The sequence below is a fragment of the Micromys minutus genome, assembly GCF_963924665.1.
Source record: "Micromys minutus genome assembly, chromosome: 10".
Classification (NCBI taxonomy): Eukaryota; Metazoa; Chordata; class Mammalia; order Rodentia; family Muridae; genus Micromys; species Micromys minutus.
In genome coordinates, this window is record NC_137979.1 from 3,934,794 (window position 1) to 3,948,421 (window position 13,628).

The following is a 13,628-nucleotide window of genomic DNA, read 5'->3' on the forward strand; positions in this document are numbered from 1 at the left end:
AGTGCAAAGGCCTGAGGTAGGGCTGCACCCCTGTGCAAGGAGGAGCTTAGAAGAGCATCAGTAGGGGTCCATCTTCCTGATCTTGACATCATGTAAGGAGCTTCAGAGTCCCACCGTGTGGTGGGAGGGCCTGAGGTAGGAGAACCGAGGCAATACCAGCCTCCTTTGACACATAAATTACTGTGTGTGCTCTCCAGCCCTGCCTTTTTATTCAAATTCTCTTAAGGTATCTAAGGAATTCAGGGCTGGACAGGGGCTGTAAGAATTGCAGATATGCACCTTTCCCCAGGCAGTGTGTGTGTGTGTTGTGTGTTGTGTGTTGTGTGTGTGTGTTGTGTGTGTGGTGTGTGTGTGTGTTGTGTGTGTATGTGTGTGTGTGTTGTGTGTGTATGTGTGTATGTTGTGTGTATATGTGTGTATGTGTGTGTTATGTGTGTGTGTGTTGTGTGTGTATGTATGTGTGTGTTGTGTGTACAGACACTGACAGGAGGGGGGAGAGGGGGTAGGTAGGGCCATCAATAGAGTCCCAGGTGGTGCTGCCTCCAAAAGCACTGGGGAGCCACTGAGGGTTTTAGACACAGAAGGATGAAGTTGTTCTGGTACCATAGTGAAGAGGGAAAGGGAGACCTGGGAGCTCCTGCCAAGTTGTCTCTCTCAGGTGTTTAGTCGGTGACAAGCAAAGTGAGGGACATTCCCATGTTTCCTCCCAAGCTCTCATCATGTCACAACTGTGGAGCAGGCTCGGCAGCTTCTAAGCAAGCTCCAAGGCTCTGGAGGGCCACCACTCTCTACCTTCATTCAGGACGGCAGCCCTTTGCCTCTCCTCCTGGGAGAGCAGCCACTGGACTGAAGTTGCTGGGTGACTCAGCCCACAGTGTGGCTGACTCGCATTGAGATGTCCCACTGAGAAGCTAAGAAGGGCCTGTCACCCAGCTGCATGCACGGTGGGGTCAATACTGACACACCAAGATCTAAACATGGGGCAGATACGGCTTTCTTTCTATTTATCTTCTTCTATCTAATGTCACCCGCTCCCAAGCTCCCAGACCTAGGATAGAAGAACACACGTCACCTTGCTCTTGAGAAGCAGGCTCGGGTCTTCCTGTTTAAAATCCTTTGGAAAAATAATCAGCTGGGTCAAGGTTAAAGCCTTCGTTAGTCGGCTTTTCCTTGCTGTGACAAAACACCTGGGGTTTTCAGTTTAGGAAGAGGAAAGGTTTCTTTGGGCTCATGGGTTCAGAAGTTCCAGAGCGAGGTCCCTTGGCCTTTCCACTGGAGACTCGTGGGACATCCTGACATAGAGCATGTGACAGACAGAGCTAGCCACGTCATGGCAACTAGAAGGAAGCAACTGAAAGAAGTGCAGACAGACAAACTGACCCAGGTCCTAATATGACCTAACTTCTTTCTCTTGGGCTCTACACCCCACCCCACCCCAACCCAAAAGGTTCAGGCAGTTTCCCACGCCTCTAGTCTAAGAGCCATTGAGGGACATTTACAAGGCGCAGCACAGCAAGCCCTGGGTCCTGTGCTGGGGCCATTGTACCAAAGCAGCACAGAGCCGGTGAGAGTTACAGCTCATCTCATACAGCTCTGAAAGCCTCAATATTGAGTCTCCAGCTAGTCCGACGTTCCTCCTTCTGTCCTCATATGGAGGAGAAGAGGGAGGTAGAGGAGGGTGAAGTAAGTCTTTGTGTCTTTTCTCACGAGGTTCCTAATACCATCAAAGGACCCAACCCCTGACCTCAACTACCTGGTTATTTCTGAAGGTCACTCTCAAAAAGCTGTCTCATCGTGGATTAAAAACTCATCCTGTGAATGAGTTGGTGCATACATAGTTGGCCTCCACAGCACAGCCCTTGCTCCTACATTAGAGAGCTGCATTAGTACGCGTCTGTCCCACAGTTTCTGCCCTTGACACTAAGGGGTTCCCTCTTGCTGCAGAAGCCATCCTACAGGCCTGCCCTTCCCTCCTGCAGGTCAGCATTCCTGGGCTCCCTCTGAAGCGTGGTAGTCCTCCAGCTCCAGGTGAACTGACAACAACCCCACCCTTGTGCCACGAGGTTCAGGCGACCCCTGGCATCTGCCGTCCATGGCTGGAAGCTGACCCCACTGTCACTTGCTTACTGTGCAAGCGTGTAAAGTCTCCGTGTGAGCCCTCTGGAGCTTCTGGGGAAGGGAGTCCGTCCCTCTCAGAAGCACCGGCAGTGGGGGCTCCAAGTGTGCTCTGCTTCCTTGGCCATGGGGGCTGCTGTGCTCTCCTGGTCTCCCTCGCCTTCAGAGGAGACCCTAAAGGCTGAGGCTGCAAGGCTGCTTTTGCTCCCACAACCCTGTCCCTTCCTGCTGCAGCAGGACCTCCCACGGCCTAGACTCTTCCCAGCTGTGGTCCTCAGCAGGAGTCCGTGAGCCCAAATGACCTGACCTTGCTCATTATAGATAAGCAATTAAAAATATAGAAAAGTCCTTCTTTTTCATTAAGTAAAAGGTCTGGTTTGTAAGGCCTGTTGTCTCAGCACAGACTGAAAAAGACAATCTAGCTTGGGCCTCAAAGCTGAGACAGCAGTGCCTGTGGTTCTGGGGGTCCACCCCCTCCCCAAACCTCATGCAGAATAGTGGGGCAATCCAGTTTGCCAACTATGAAAAATACAGTTTGGGTTTTCATAAACACCATTCCATCGTGTGTATGGAAATCAGATCCTCGAAGGAGCTCTGTGGGAAGGACTTCTGCTCTTAATGTTACAGAGGGGACAGAGGGCGGTGGGTGGTGGGTGATGGGTGGTGGGTGAGGTGGGTGGTGGGTGATGGGTGGTGGGTGAGGTGGGTGAGGTGGGTGATGGGTGGTGGGTGAGGTGGGTGGTGGGTGAGGTGGGTGGTGGGTGATGGGTGGTGGGTGAGGTGGGTGGTGGGTGAGGTGGGTGGTGGGTGAGGTGGGTGGTGGGTGATGGGTGAGGTGGGTGGTGGGTGATGGGTGGTGGGTGAGGTGGGTGGTGGGTGAGGTGGGTGGTGGGTGATGGGTGGTGGGTGAGGTGGGTGGTGGGTGAGGTGGGTGGTGGATGGTAGGGGGTGGGTGGTGGGTGAGGTGGGTGGTGGGTGAGGTGGGTGATGGGTTGTGGGTGATGGGTGGTGGGTGAGGTGGGTGGTGGGTGATGGGTGGTAGGGGGTGGGTGGTGGGTGAGTTGGGTGGTGGGTGAGGTGGGTGGTGGGTGAGGTGGGTGATGGGTGGTGAGTGGTGGGGGGTGGGTGAGGTGGGGGGTGGGGGGCGGGTGACCGGTGGAGGTGGGAGAGGTGGCACAGTCCTTGGGCTCTGCTTTCTGAGCTGCAGGTGCTGAATGGTACTTGGGTATTGAGCTGATGGTCCTCGGGGGGCAGTGCCATGTTGCTAGACACACAGCACATATAGGGGAGTGAAGACCAGCACACAACAGGAGCCATGATTCCATGCCAGCCATGCTCCTGCAGCTCTGATTCTCACCTCTTCCCCAAAGGGGAGGAGGACAGGAGAAGAGAAGCCAACTTATAATCAGAAATCTGCCTGGTTGCGCAGAAAGTTCCTGGCAGAGCGTATGTGTTGGGTTGAGGGTGGCATTGGTTGGGGACCGGTGAGCTTGCTGGCTCTGTGCTGATTGGTGCCATCTTTACCCACAGCTGCGGTGACAGCAGCAGCCACTCAAGCCCTGTGTCCCTCTCCACCCAAGCTGTCACCATGATGATTTGGTTTTCCTCATCCCAGTTAGGTTTCCTGAGGCAGCTTCCTGCTGTTCAGAGGGAGTGATTACAGTTTACCAAAGAAGAAAGTCTGGAAACTGGGGTGGAGTGGGCTCTGACTGGTGTAGCTTAGCCATGTCTGCCTCCCCAACAAGGACCTCATGGGCGACCTGTCAGCCCAGTCTGCATACAGCCAGCATGGCCGGGCCACACCTCTCCCCTCAGTGACCCCACAGACTTCAGTGCTTGCTGACCATTTGCTGCTCTGCTCTGGGGCTAGGAGGAGGGACATCCAAGGGGAAGTACAGACTGAGGGGGAGCTCAGTGGAGGGTACCAGCTCTCCATAGCATCTATGGTTTGGAGGAGCCCTTCCCAGAGGGAGGGACTCTGAGACCACACTGCGAGAAGGAATGCAGTTTGCCCACTAGTGAAGGAGCAGGCAGGAAAGGTTCTGAGTGCAAGGTGGGAAGATGGAGGTGACCAACGGCAAGGAGACATCTTCCAGCTCTGAGCCGGAGGTTAACCTAACGTGTGTTTCTGGAAGGTGGCGGCCATGTTGTAGAGCATGGGAGTTCATCCCTGTCCCCAACACACCCTTTTGTGGTGTGGCCATCTGAGGAGGCCTACAGATGCCTGCTAAGAGGTGTGTGTGTGTGTGTGTGTGTGTGTGTGTGTGTGTGTGTGTGTTTGGTGTTTGAGACAGGCTTTCCCTGTGTAGCCCTGGATGTCCTGGAACTTAATGTATAGACTAGGCTGACCTTGGACTTAAGAGATCCACCTGCTTCTACCTCCCAAGTGCTGGGATTAAAGGCATGCACCACCACCACCCAGCTTCAGGCATGGCCCAGAATATTGTTTAAAAAAAAAAAAAAAGGACACAAAAGACCATGACAGGCATTACATGGAACGTGGTGGGCAGGAAGAGAGACGTAATGATAACTGCTCCTGTTAATGGGATGAAAGTAGATGTGGTCATGGTCTAAATGGTCCACATCTCCAACTGCAGCATCCTCCAGCATCCTTCAGCATCCACAGAGCTCTGGTCCAGGACCCTCTGAGGTATTTAAATCTCTGGGGTAATATGTGTAGCATTTGTGTTTAACCTACACACACTCTTCCACATACACCAAGTAACCTCTCCATTACTTATAATGCTTCATAAGGCACAAGCACTGTCTGAAACCAGCTCGGTCAGACAACGGGTTCCCCAGGGCAGGAGCAAGGATTAAAAGAAGAAAGACAAGGTTAGTCAAAATCTTAACGTGACTTCGGCCAGACTTGAGGCTGAAGCCTCCAGGCTGAAACAAAGCCTTGTTTATTCTTTTAAATCACTTTAATTACATGCAGAAAGATAACACTTGTTCTGAGGATGGGAACAAGCCAGTTAACAACCAAAGATCCTGTAAGCATCTTTCTGGAGGCCAGGTGTCAAGGTCAGGGACAAAAAGGGGGGTCCAAGGAGACTGCTGTGCCTACATTCTCAGAATCTGCCCTGCCCTGAGCTACATTCCTAAGTACTGCAAATGTACTTCCTTCTAGGCTACATTCTTAACTTCAGATGCTTCCTTAGAGCCTTCATTTCTAAGGGTTCTGCAAATGTACTTCCTTCTAGCCTTTTTAGGGCATAGCACTGAGGCCAGGTTCCTGCATTTGGCTAGCTTCAGAATGTCCTGGTAAAATGAGATTATCTGCCACCAACTGTCCAGAGGTGCCAAAAATGCTCCCCACAAAGTGTCATGTAACTGCTGCTGTATTGTTTAGAAGGTGAGAAAGGTCTATACATTTTCTGCCAAAATTTTCTCCGAATAATTTTGATCTGGGGTCGGTTGAATATGTGTATGTGGAGGTTGTGGGATACGGAGTGTAGACTGTAACAGTGTGTACAGGTAACTTTTCACTCTAAGCAACAACAACCAGAAATGGCTTCTGCTCTCATACCTTCTAGAAAGAACTCCATGCTTTGGTGAGAAGTGGTAGCAAGTGGATTCTCTGACTCGAGTTCAGCTCTTAGTAAAGGCTCTGAGACCCACAGGCGGGATGTCTCAGGGGGATGCTTCAGAAACCAGGCAGGTGGTTGTAGCACCTAGGGCTGGAGATAATCACAGAGGGATGAATCAAGAAGTCATTTTAGAATTGATGGGAAAATGGAGGTATGTATGCAAAGAGAAAGAGACAGGTGGGGTCCCTGAGTTCTTACCTGGGACTTTTGGGACAAGATGCCACCTATACAGCAAGAACGGGGTTTGACACATGGTTCCTGATGATATCTCCCTGGATGTCTCTCAGGTCAACGAAATCTACCATGATGAGTCATTGGGAGCCCACATCAATGTCGTGCTGGTAAGGATTATCCTGCTGAGCCACGCAAAGGTAAGTCCTCCTGGCCAATACATCTCCTATCTCTGCAACGAACAGAGCCTCCTTTGAAATAGTTTGTTCTTTCATATTACCCTGCCTTTCTCTGGACACCCTAAAGTCCTACAACAAGCAAGAAGTGGTGAACCCCCACCCACTACAGACTCCATATGCTGTTTACTGTGACACATGATTCTTTTCTTACAAGTTCTGTTACTCAACGAAGTAAGGCCAAGCAACCTTACCACACTGAGACTCCTTACCACTACAGAAAGAGCTGTGATCGCAAGAGGCTGAGGGACAGACAGCATGGGTGTGGCCAGGAACCCTTGCTGTAGTCTTTGTGTAGTAGAGAAAGAGGGTGTCAGGGAGCAGGTTCACGGAGCCCATACTATACCATCTCAGCAGATTGAGGACCAAGGCTGCCCCAAGGTGACTGAAACAGGGCCTGAGGGATTGAGGCGGGTGGATGGCAGCCCAGAGTGTAGCCAGACACAGGAGACTGAAGCGAGGTTGAGCTGAGACCAGAATTCTGTCTTCGAGGTGGCTCAGGGGTTACCATTTCTGAACCATTTATGAAAAACACACTCAAATTATCTGCTCTGTATAGCGATGTTTCTGACATCAGTCTTGGGAATCCATGGCTCATGTATCTGACCATGACTAAAATCTTCTCTCCTCTTATCTGGCTTCAGCCCTCTGACCACCAGAGGGAGCCACCAGGCCCGCTGACCCCATCTTTCTTGCCCTCCCCCCACGGTCCTGGAGGATGGATTAGTTACTCTTGTTACTATGACAAAGTGCCTGACAGAAGCAATTTCAGGAGCGATTTATTTCTGCTCACATAAAATGTTCCAAAGAAAGCTATTAGGCACAAAGGAGAGACTGGCAAAAAGCTAACGGAGGGCATGTTTAATTCTGTGCCCACGCTCTTTAAGCTTTGCATGCTTGGGATCCTAGTGATGGGGGGGGGGGCAGTGGATATGAAGTCATGTTTCCTTGTCATGCGGAGGGATGTGTGTCTTCTCTGTGGAACTAGAGGGTGCTTTAAAACAACACAAGTGTTCAGGCCTTAAAGAAAATATCAATGAATTTTCTATGATTAAAAGCCAGAGCCCTCCCCAGGCAGTGTGCCCCAGTGAAGTACCCCAAGTGTGACCACAGGAGAGAGAAGAATACCTATAACCTTTCAAACAACTGGTCCACTTTGAAAAGCTTGGCAGTTTGTTTGTTTTTGGTTTTGTTTTGAGACAGGGTCTCATGTAGCCGAGGCTAGCCTCAAGCTCACTTTATAATTTGCAAGGATGACCTGGCACATTTGATCTTCCTGTCTCAAGTGTATGTTACAGGTACCAGCATCCCTAGTTTTATGTGGTGCTGGGAACTGAACCCAAGGCTTCATGCAGACTAAACAAGCACTGCCACTTGAGCTACAAACCCTGCCTTTGTAAACACAGTTTTTTAACTGACTGGAACCGCAACTGAAGATCATTTGGCTTGATTAGGAACTTGTGTACCCCTGGATCTAGGTCCAGGGTGAGGGAAGGGCCCGAAATCAAGTCCTCTCTCCCAAGTTACTGTGTGACAACCATAATAAAACCACCAGAAAGTTGTGGGAAGATTCTTTCTGCCCTGCTGTGGACGGACACTTCTAACAGTCTGATTAGTTTTTGTTGACTCAACACAAGCCTGGATTCTCTGGAAAGGGGAGCCTCGATTGAGAAAATGTCTCCATCAGATTGGCTTAGAGACACGTCTGTGGGCATTTCTTTTGACTGATGATTAATGTGGAAGAACTCAGTCTGCCTGGGCAGTACCACCCTTGGGCAGGTGGTTTCAGATGGTATAAGAAATCAGTCATAAGGAGCATGTCAGTGACTGGTATCCCTCCATGACCTCTGCTTAAGCTCCTGCCTTGAGTTCCTGTCTTGAGTTCCTGCTCTGAGTTCCCTCATGATCACCTGTGATCAGTACAAACACACCCTTTTCTTAACAAGTTGCTTCTGGTCATGGTGACCAGCAATAAGAAGTTCGCCTTCCTGGGAGCAGCCCTACTTCCCCAGACTGGGTGAGCGCAGCTCTTCCATCCTGGCCAGCATCCTCAGCTACCTTGGGAGCTTGGCTTGAAGGGTACGGATGCGAGTTCCTCCGTTTAGTTGGAGAAATGGATCTACACTCTACTGTGGACGTGCTGCCTGTGGCAGCCATGGCGGGGAGTCGTTCTGAGCGCAGATGCTGATTTCAAAATGTAGGGGCTCACATTTTTGTTTTGTATTGTTTTGTTTTGTTTGATTCTTTCTTACTCGCTGCCAGGAGTGAGTGGCAGGAAGGACACCAGCCAGTGTAGACACCAGCCAGTGTAGATCATTCAAACTGGGTACGACAAAGCCCTGGCCTTTTTCCTGATTTTTCTTTTAAAACAAAAATCATAAACTTTAACTTTTGGATGCATTCATGTATTTTTGTTCTTTTTTATTTTATTTTTGAGATTATAATGATATCATTTCTCTCCTCTCCTTTCTACTTCTGAATCTTTCTCTATACCCCTCCTTACTCTCTCACAAATTCATGGCCTCTTTCTTATAATTGTTGTTATATGCATGTAGTGTACATATAGACGTATATTCCTAAGTATAACCTGCTCGGTCTGAATAATTATACTTGTATGTATGTTTTCACGGTTGACCGTTTAGGATTAGGCAACCAGTCTGTGTGCTCTTTTCTTGGGAAGACTATTTTCCCTGCTCCCAATATTCCTTCATTGTCTGTAGTCTTTCTGTAGGTTGAGACCTTGTGTCTACCCCTCCCTTCCATATTAGTATCTCTATTGGTTTACAACCTTGTTCAGCTCCTGTTTAGGCAGCCATGTTGGTGAGATTTCATGGCCATAGCTTTTGAAATTAGTAGGAGATGCAGACTTATAGCAAATTTCCTGCCTCTGGCTCTTACAATCTTTTTGCCTCCTCTTCTGCAATGTCCCCTGAGCCTTAGGTGTGGGTGCGAAGTTTTGTACATGTATCCATGGGAACTGGGATCTACAACTCTGCATTTTGATTGGTTGGGGTTTTCTGTAATGTTCTCCATCCCTCCCCTGTTTTTATGGTACTTGTGATCTGCTCAGAGAGGGAGGAAAACCGTCCATGGGTTGGTCTGGGCCCAAAGCTGCTGCCTGATCCTCCCCACACTAGATCAAGGTTTGAAAACTGTGTTTTGTTGCTGAACTGTGCTGACAAAACCATGGGTTCCTATTAGCCCCGAAGAGTGTCTGTCTGTCTCCAAGTCTAGATACCGAATGGGGGTAAGACTTGGCAGAGAGTAGAGAGAAGAAAGCCAGGATGGAGGCAGCAGGCTCCGACATGAATTCGGGTTTGGGTGTGTGCTCGGGTTAGGACCACTGCCCAATCTTGAGGAGTTTGAATCCAAATTAGCACACAGTAAAGCTGAGTGTCTATGCAAATGCCTGTGTCCCCAGCTTCAGGGAGGTGGAGACAGGAAGAGGGAAGGAGGGGAGAGAGAGAGAGAGAGAGAGAGAGAGAGAGAGAGAGAGAGAGAGAGAAGAGAAGGAGGAGGAAGAGAAGAAGAAGAAAAAGAAGAAGAAGAGGAGGAGGAGGAGGGGGGGGAGGAAGAGGAAGGAGAGGGAGAAGGAGAGGGAGAAGAAACGTTGCCTTAAAGGAATAGGCAGAGAGAGGAGGACACCCATGTCCTTCTGGGCTCCATATATAGGCAGTCTCATGCATACACATATGTACATACACACTCTCCTACACAAACATAAATAAAAAGCCAGATCAGGACTAAGGGTGCAGCTTGTTTGGCTAAGTGCTTTCCTGATTTGCCCAAATCCATGGGTTTAGTCCCAGCACTGTATGACCAGGGTTGGGGACAGGGTTGGCATATACCCATAACCTCAACACTAGTGAGTTGGAAGCTGGAGCACAAGGAGTTCAAGGTCATCTTTACCTACATAGTGAGTTCAAGACCATCCTGGGATACCTGAGAGCCTATCTCAAAAGTAAATAAATAAAAGCTAGGATGTTTATCGTACAAAGGCCCAACCATATGCCCTCTGTCATGGAGTTTCTTAGGATGACATGATTTGGTCTGTGTTTCTAACAGGGCTCCCACACCGAGGGCACTGTTGTCTTTAATGGAAGGATGTGTAGTCTGTAACATGGCTACAGTAATGGAGAAGGGAAGGCAGATTAAAGAGCACCTGGGAGTGATGTGAGCGCAGGTAGAGAGACACAGTCAAGTAGACTGTGGGTCACATGTCGATTGTTCCTCGGGTGGCAGTACCTGAGGCCACAGAACCTGTTGGGTATGTGTGTGTGTGTGTGTGTGTGTGTGTGTGTGTGTGTGTGTGTGTGTCTGTGTTTTGTTTGTTTGTTTTAGGTGATTGGGCTATGTTCACAGAAGGCATGCAAGACTCTGCTTTCTGTCTCTCTCGGCTCCCAACACCGTGGCCAGGTGTTCCTGCCAAGATGTGTCACCCTCATCAGTGGCCATTATCAACAAGGCTCTTGGACTTTGAGCCTCCTAATACAATGAACTAGATGAACCTTTTCTGCTTATAAAGTTAATTGTTTTGGGCATTTTGCCACAGTAGCAGAAGACTTACAAACACACTCAAGAGAGGAAGTGCAGGATTAGATGCTGACATAGGAGCAGCTCATGAGTTCAGTAGAGGCCAGCAGTATTGTAGGTGCGTCCGGTGCCTGACACCACCCGCCCTCGGGGCCAGGGTAGATTAGCAATAAGCATGGATCCCACAGGGAGGCCTGGAGCATAGGGATACAGATGAGAAAGAGATCCCAGGGGAGATGCAGAACAGGGGTGGGAGGGTCGCTAGACAACCAGCATTTTATTTAAAGGCAGAGAAAGAAGCGAGTTTCCCGAAGGTGTTCGGTACAGCTGAATGGTGATAAATGTTTACACAGAAAAAGAGGTGGGCAGGAGGTGCTTCTAAAGCAAAGCCCAGCAGGTGTCCCCCCACCGCAGCATGTCCCAGGGACTTCGGAATGTGCGTGGGAAAGCTCTGTGGGACACTCTGTGGAACATGTCATTCTTCAAACCTTTCTCAGGTGATCCATCCAGACATTCCCCACAACTTGCTTTGGAAAATGTCACCTTGGAGGCAGTGGCAGTAAAACTAGCAACAGGTGGGTCCTTCCATGCACACTCAAGGATCTAAATTTGGGTTCCTGGCATTTGTTTTAAAACAATCTGGGTGTGAAGGGATGTGTCTGTAGACCCGGCACTGAGGGAGCAGATACAGGAGGATCCTTGGAGATCACTGACCAGCCAACACAGCCAGACCAAGGAGCTTCAGGTCCAGGGAGAGACCCTGACTCAGAAATAAGGGGGGGGGCTACAATTGAGTATATCACCCAACATTGACTTCCTGCCTGCACACACACACACACACACACACACACACACACACAATCAAGACACATAAGTTTGTTGACACATAAATGGTTCTCATACTCTGATTCTAAAGGTTTTTTTTCCTATATTTAAATGACAGGAAACTATTTGAGAAGAGCAGACAAAATTATAACCATTTGCTGTTAAAATTTAAAAGAATCCATTGTAAAGTATATGGAATTAACACTTTAGTGATAAAGATAAGCACAGCCACACCGCTCAGTGGGCACAGATCCTGAGAAATGCAAAAGTAGGTAGTTTTGTCATTGGGGTGATGTCACAGGGTACTCAAACTAAGTCAGATGGCCATGACATCACCAGCTGATATAATCTCTTGGGACCACCATCTGGCTTTCCCTGAAATTTCATTTGCAAACATTGTGACTCAACAATGCCTATAGTAGAACTAATTGAAAAAACAAAGTTCCCTGCACCAAGGTGGGAGAGATGGCTCATCAATTAAAAGGGCGTACTTCTCTTGCAGACGACCCAGGTTTAGTTCCTAGCACTTCCAAGGTGACTCACAACTGATTGGAACGCCAGTTCCAGGGAAACCGACTCCCTCTTCTGGTTTCTGTGGGATCCTGCATGTACATGGTACATGGTGACTCAAATGGACTTATACAAATATTCATGAATTTTTAAAAACATCCCCTGAGTCTCAGAAATCCAAATATGTCTCTGAGGTTAGCACAAGACAGACGTAGAACATATGGAAAGAGGTGTGCTGTTCATGGCAGGCAAATTTTAAAAAACAACCAACAGACAATCAACAACAAGAAAACCATACTGTTTCTTCTAGAAAGACTGAGAGAGAAGAACTAGGTTTGGGGGGGGGGGTTAATAGCTGGATATGTGTTGGGATGGTTCCGGGTTTTGTTAGAAACAGGAACATTCTAGAACAGGTGTGTGTCCTGTGGCAGGATGGGGCAGGGCCTGTGACAGCTGTGAAATCTTGCTGTCCTGGATGCAGAAGTACAGACAAGGAGATGGTGTTAGGAGGACATGTGCTGGTCTGGAGAGCTGGCCAGAGGGACTAAACTGAGGGCAGAGCGCTGCTAGGCTGCACGAGGAGGACTCGGAGCTGGAGATGAACATTTCAGACTAGAACATGGAAGAAACCACAGAGGTGTGTTAGCTTCTAAAAACGGAACTGAAATACCTGAGGCAGGAAACTTAAAAGAAGGGAGCACGCACCCAAGCCCATGACTGCAGAGGTTTCATTTCAGGGCTGTTCAACCTGTTGCTTTGCATTAGTGGTCAAACTGCATGGAGGGGGGATGGAGTAGGCAAAGGGTATTTACCTCTGGAGCAGAAGCAGGGACAGGCTGGAAAGCAAAGACAGAAAAGAGAATGAGTCAGAATCCCATTTACCAAGGTATGACCCCCAGTGACCTAACGTCCTCCAATGAGGCTCTTCCTCCAAAAGGTTCTACCACCCCAAAGGTACCTCTACTGGTAACCAAGCCTTTAACAGCCCCCTTGGGGGACAGTGTAGTGCTAAGTGATAAGACGCTTGTGCTTGGCTGTGGACAAACAGCTACAGGCTGCAAGTCCAGGAACAGCATGGGGGGGAGGATATGTGCCCCCCCTGAAGCCACAGGTGACAAAGGACAGGGTTGCTCCATTCCAGAGCAGCTTCCAGGGTCCACAGAGCCTCTAGCCCTATTTGATTGCACACCAATAACTTGTGCAGATGAATTATTAGAAAAGGCAAATGTGGCTGAGCCTAAGATATTAAAAAAAAAAGGGCCTTGCTTTTTTATGATTAAACTCCATAAATTTTCTGAGAATCTCACTCCCTCCAGTTACTTGTGAAAGTTCCTCATTTCCACACTTATTTTGTGTGGAGGGCATTCATGGCCACGGGTCACAGACTCTACCTTGCATAGCTCTGGGGATGAGGTCCTGTGTCAGGGCCTCCAAAGAGTGCCAAGGTTGTACAATATGTACTCTGAGCTGAGGAGCCCGGCCTCCTGAGTGCATTCAGGGGTGTATGGGAACAAAAGCTATACAGCTGTTCCTTGTCAAATGACAGATAAGATGCCAGCACCATGAAGCCAGCACAATGAGGTGAGGCAGACCTTGGGCACAGTGGCCAAGCAGAGATCTGAGGGCTGAGCTCAGCATCAACTGTCCC

General features: G+C 49.1%; 1 protein-coding gene across 1 annotated transcript in view; it reads left to right on the forward strand.

Moving 5' to 3' along the window:
* The window catches only part of ADAMTS2 (ADAM metallopeptidase with thrombospondin type 1 motif 2), a 201,428-nt gene that overhangs the window by 151,308 nt on the left and 36,492 nt on the right, over positions 1–13,628 (forward strand). Inside the window, exon 5 of the mRNA XM_080922868.1 lies at positions 5,993–6,076. Coding sequence (XP_080778994.1) covers positions 5,993–6,076 — 84 coding nt within the window. The remainder of the gene's footprint in view (positions 1–5,992; positions 6,077–13,628) is intronic.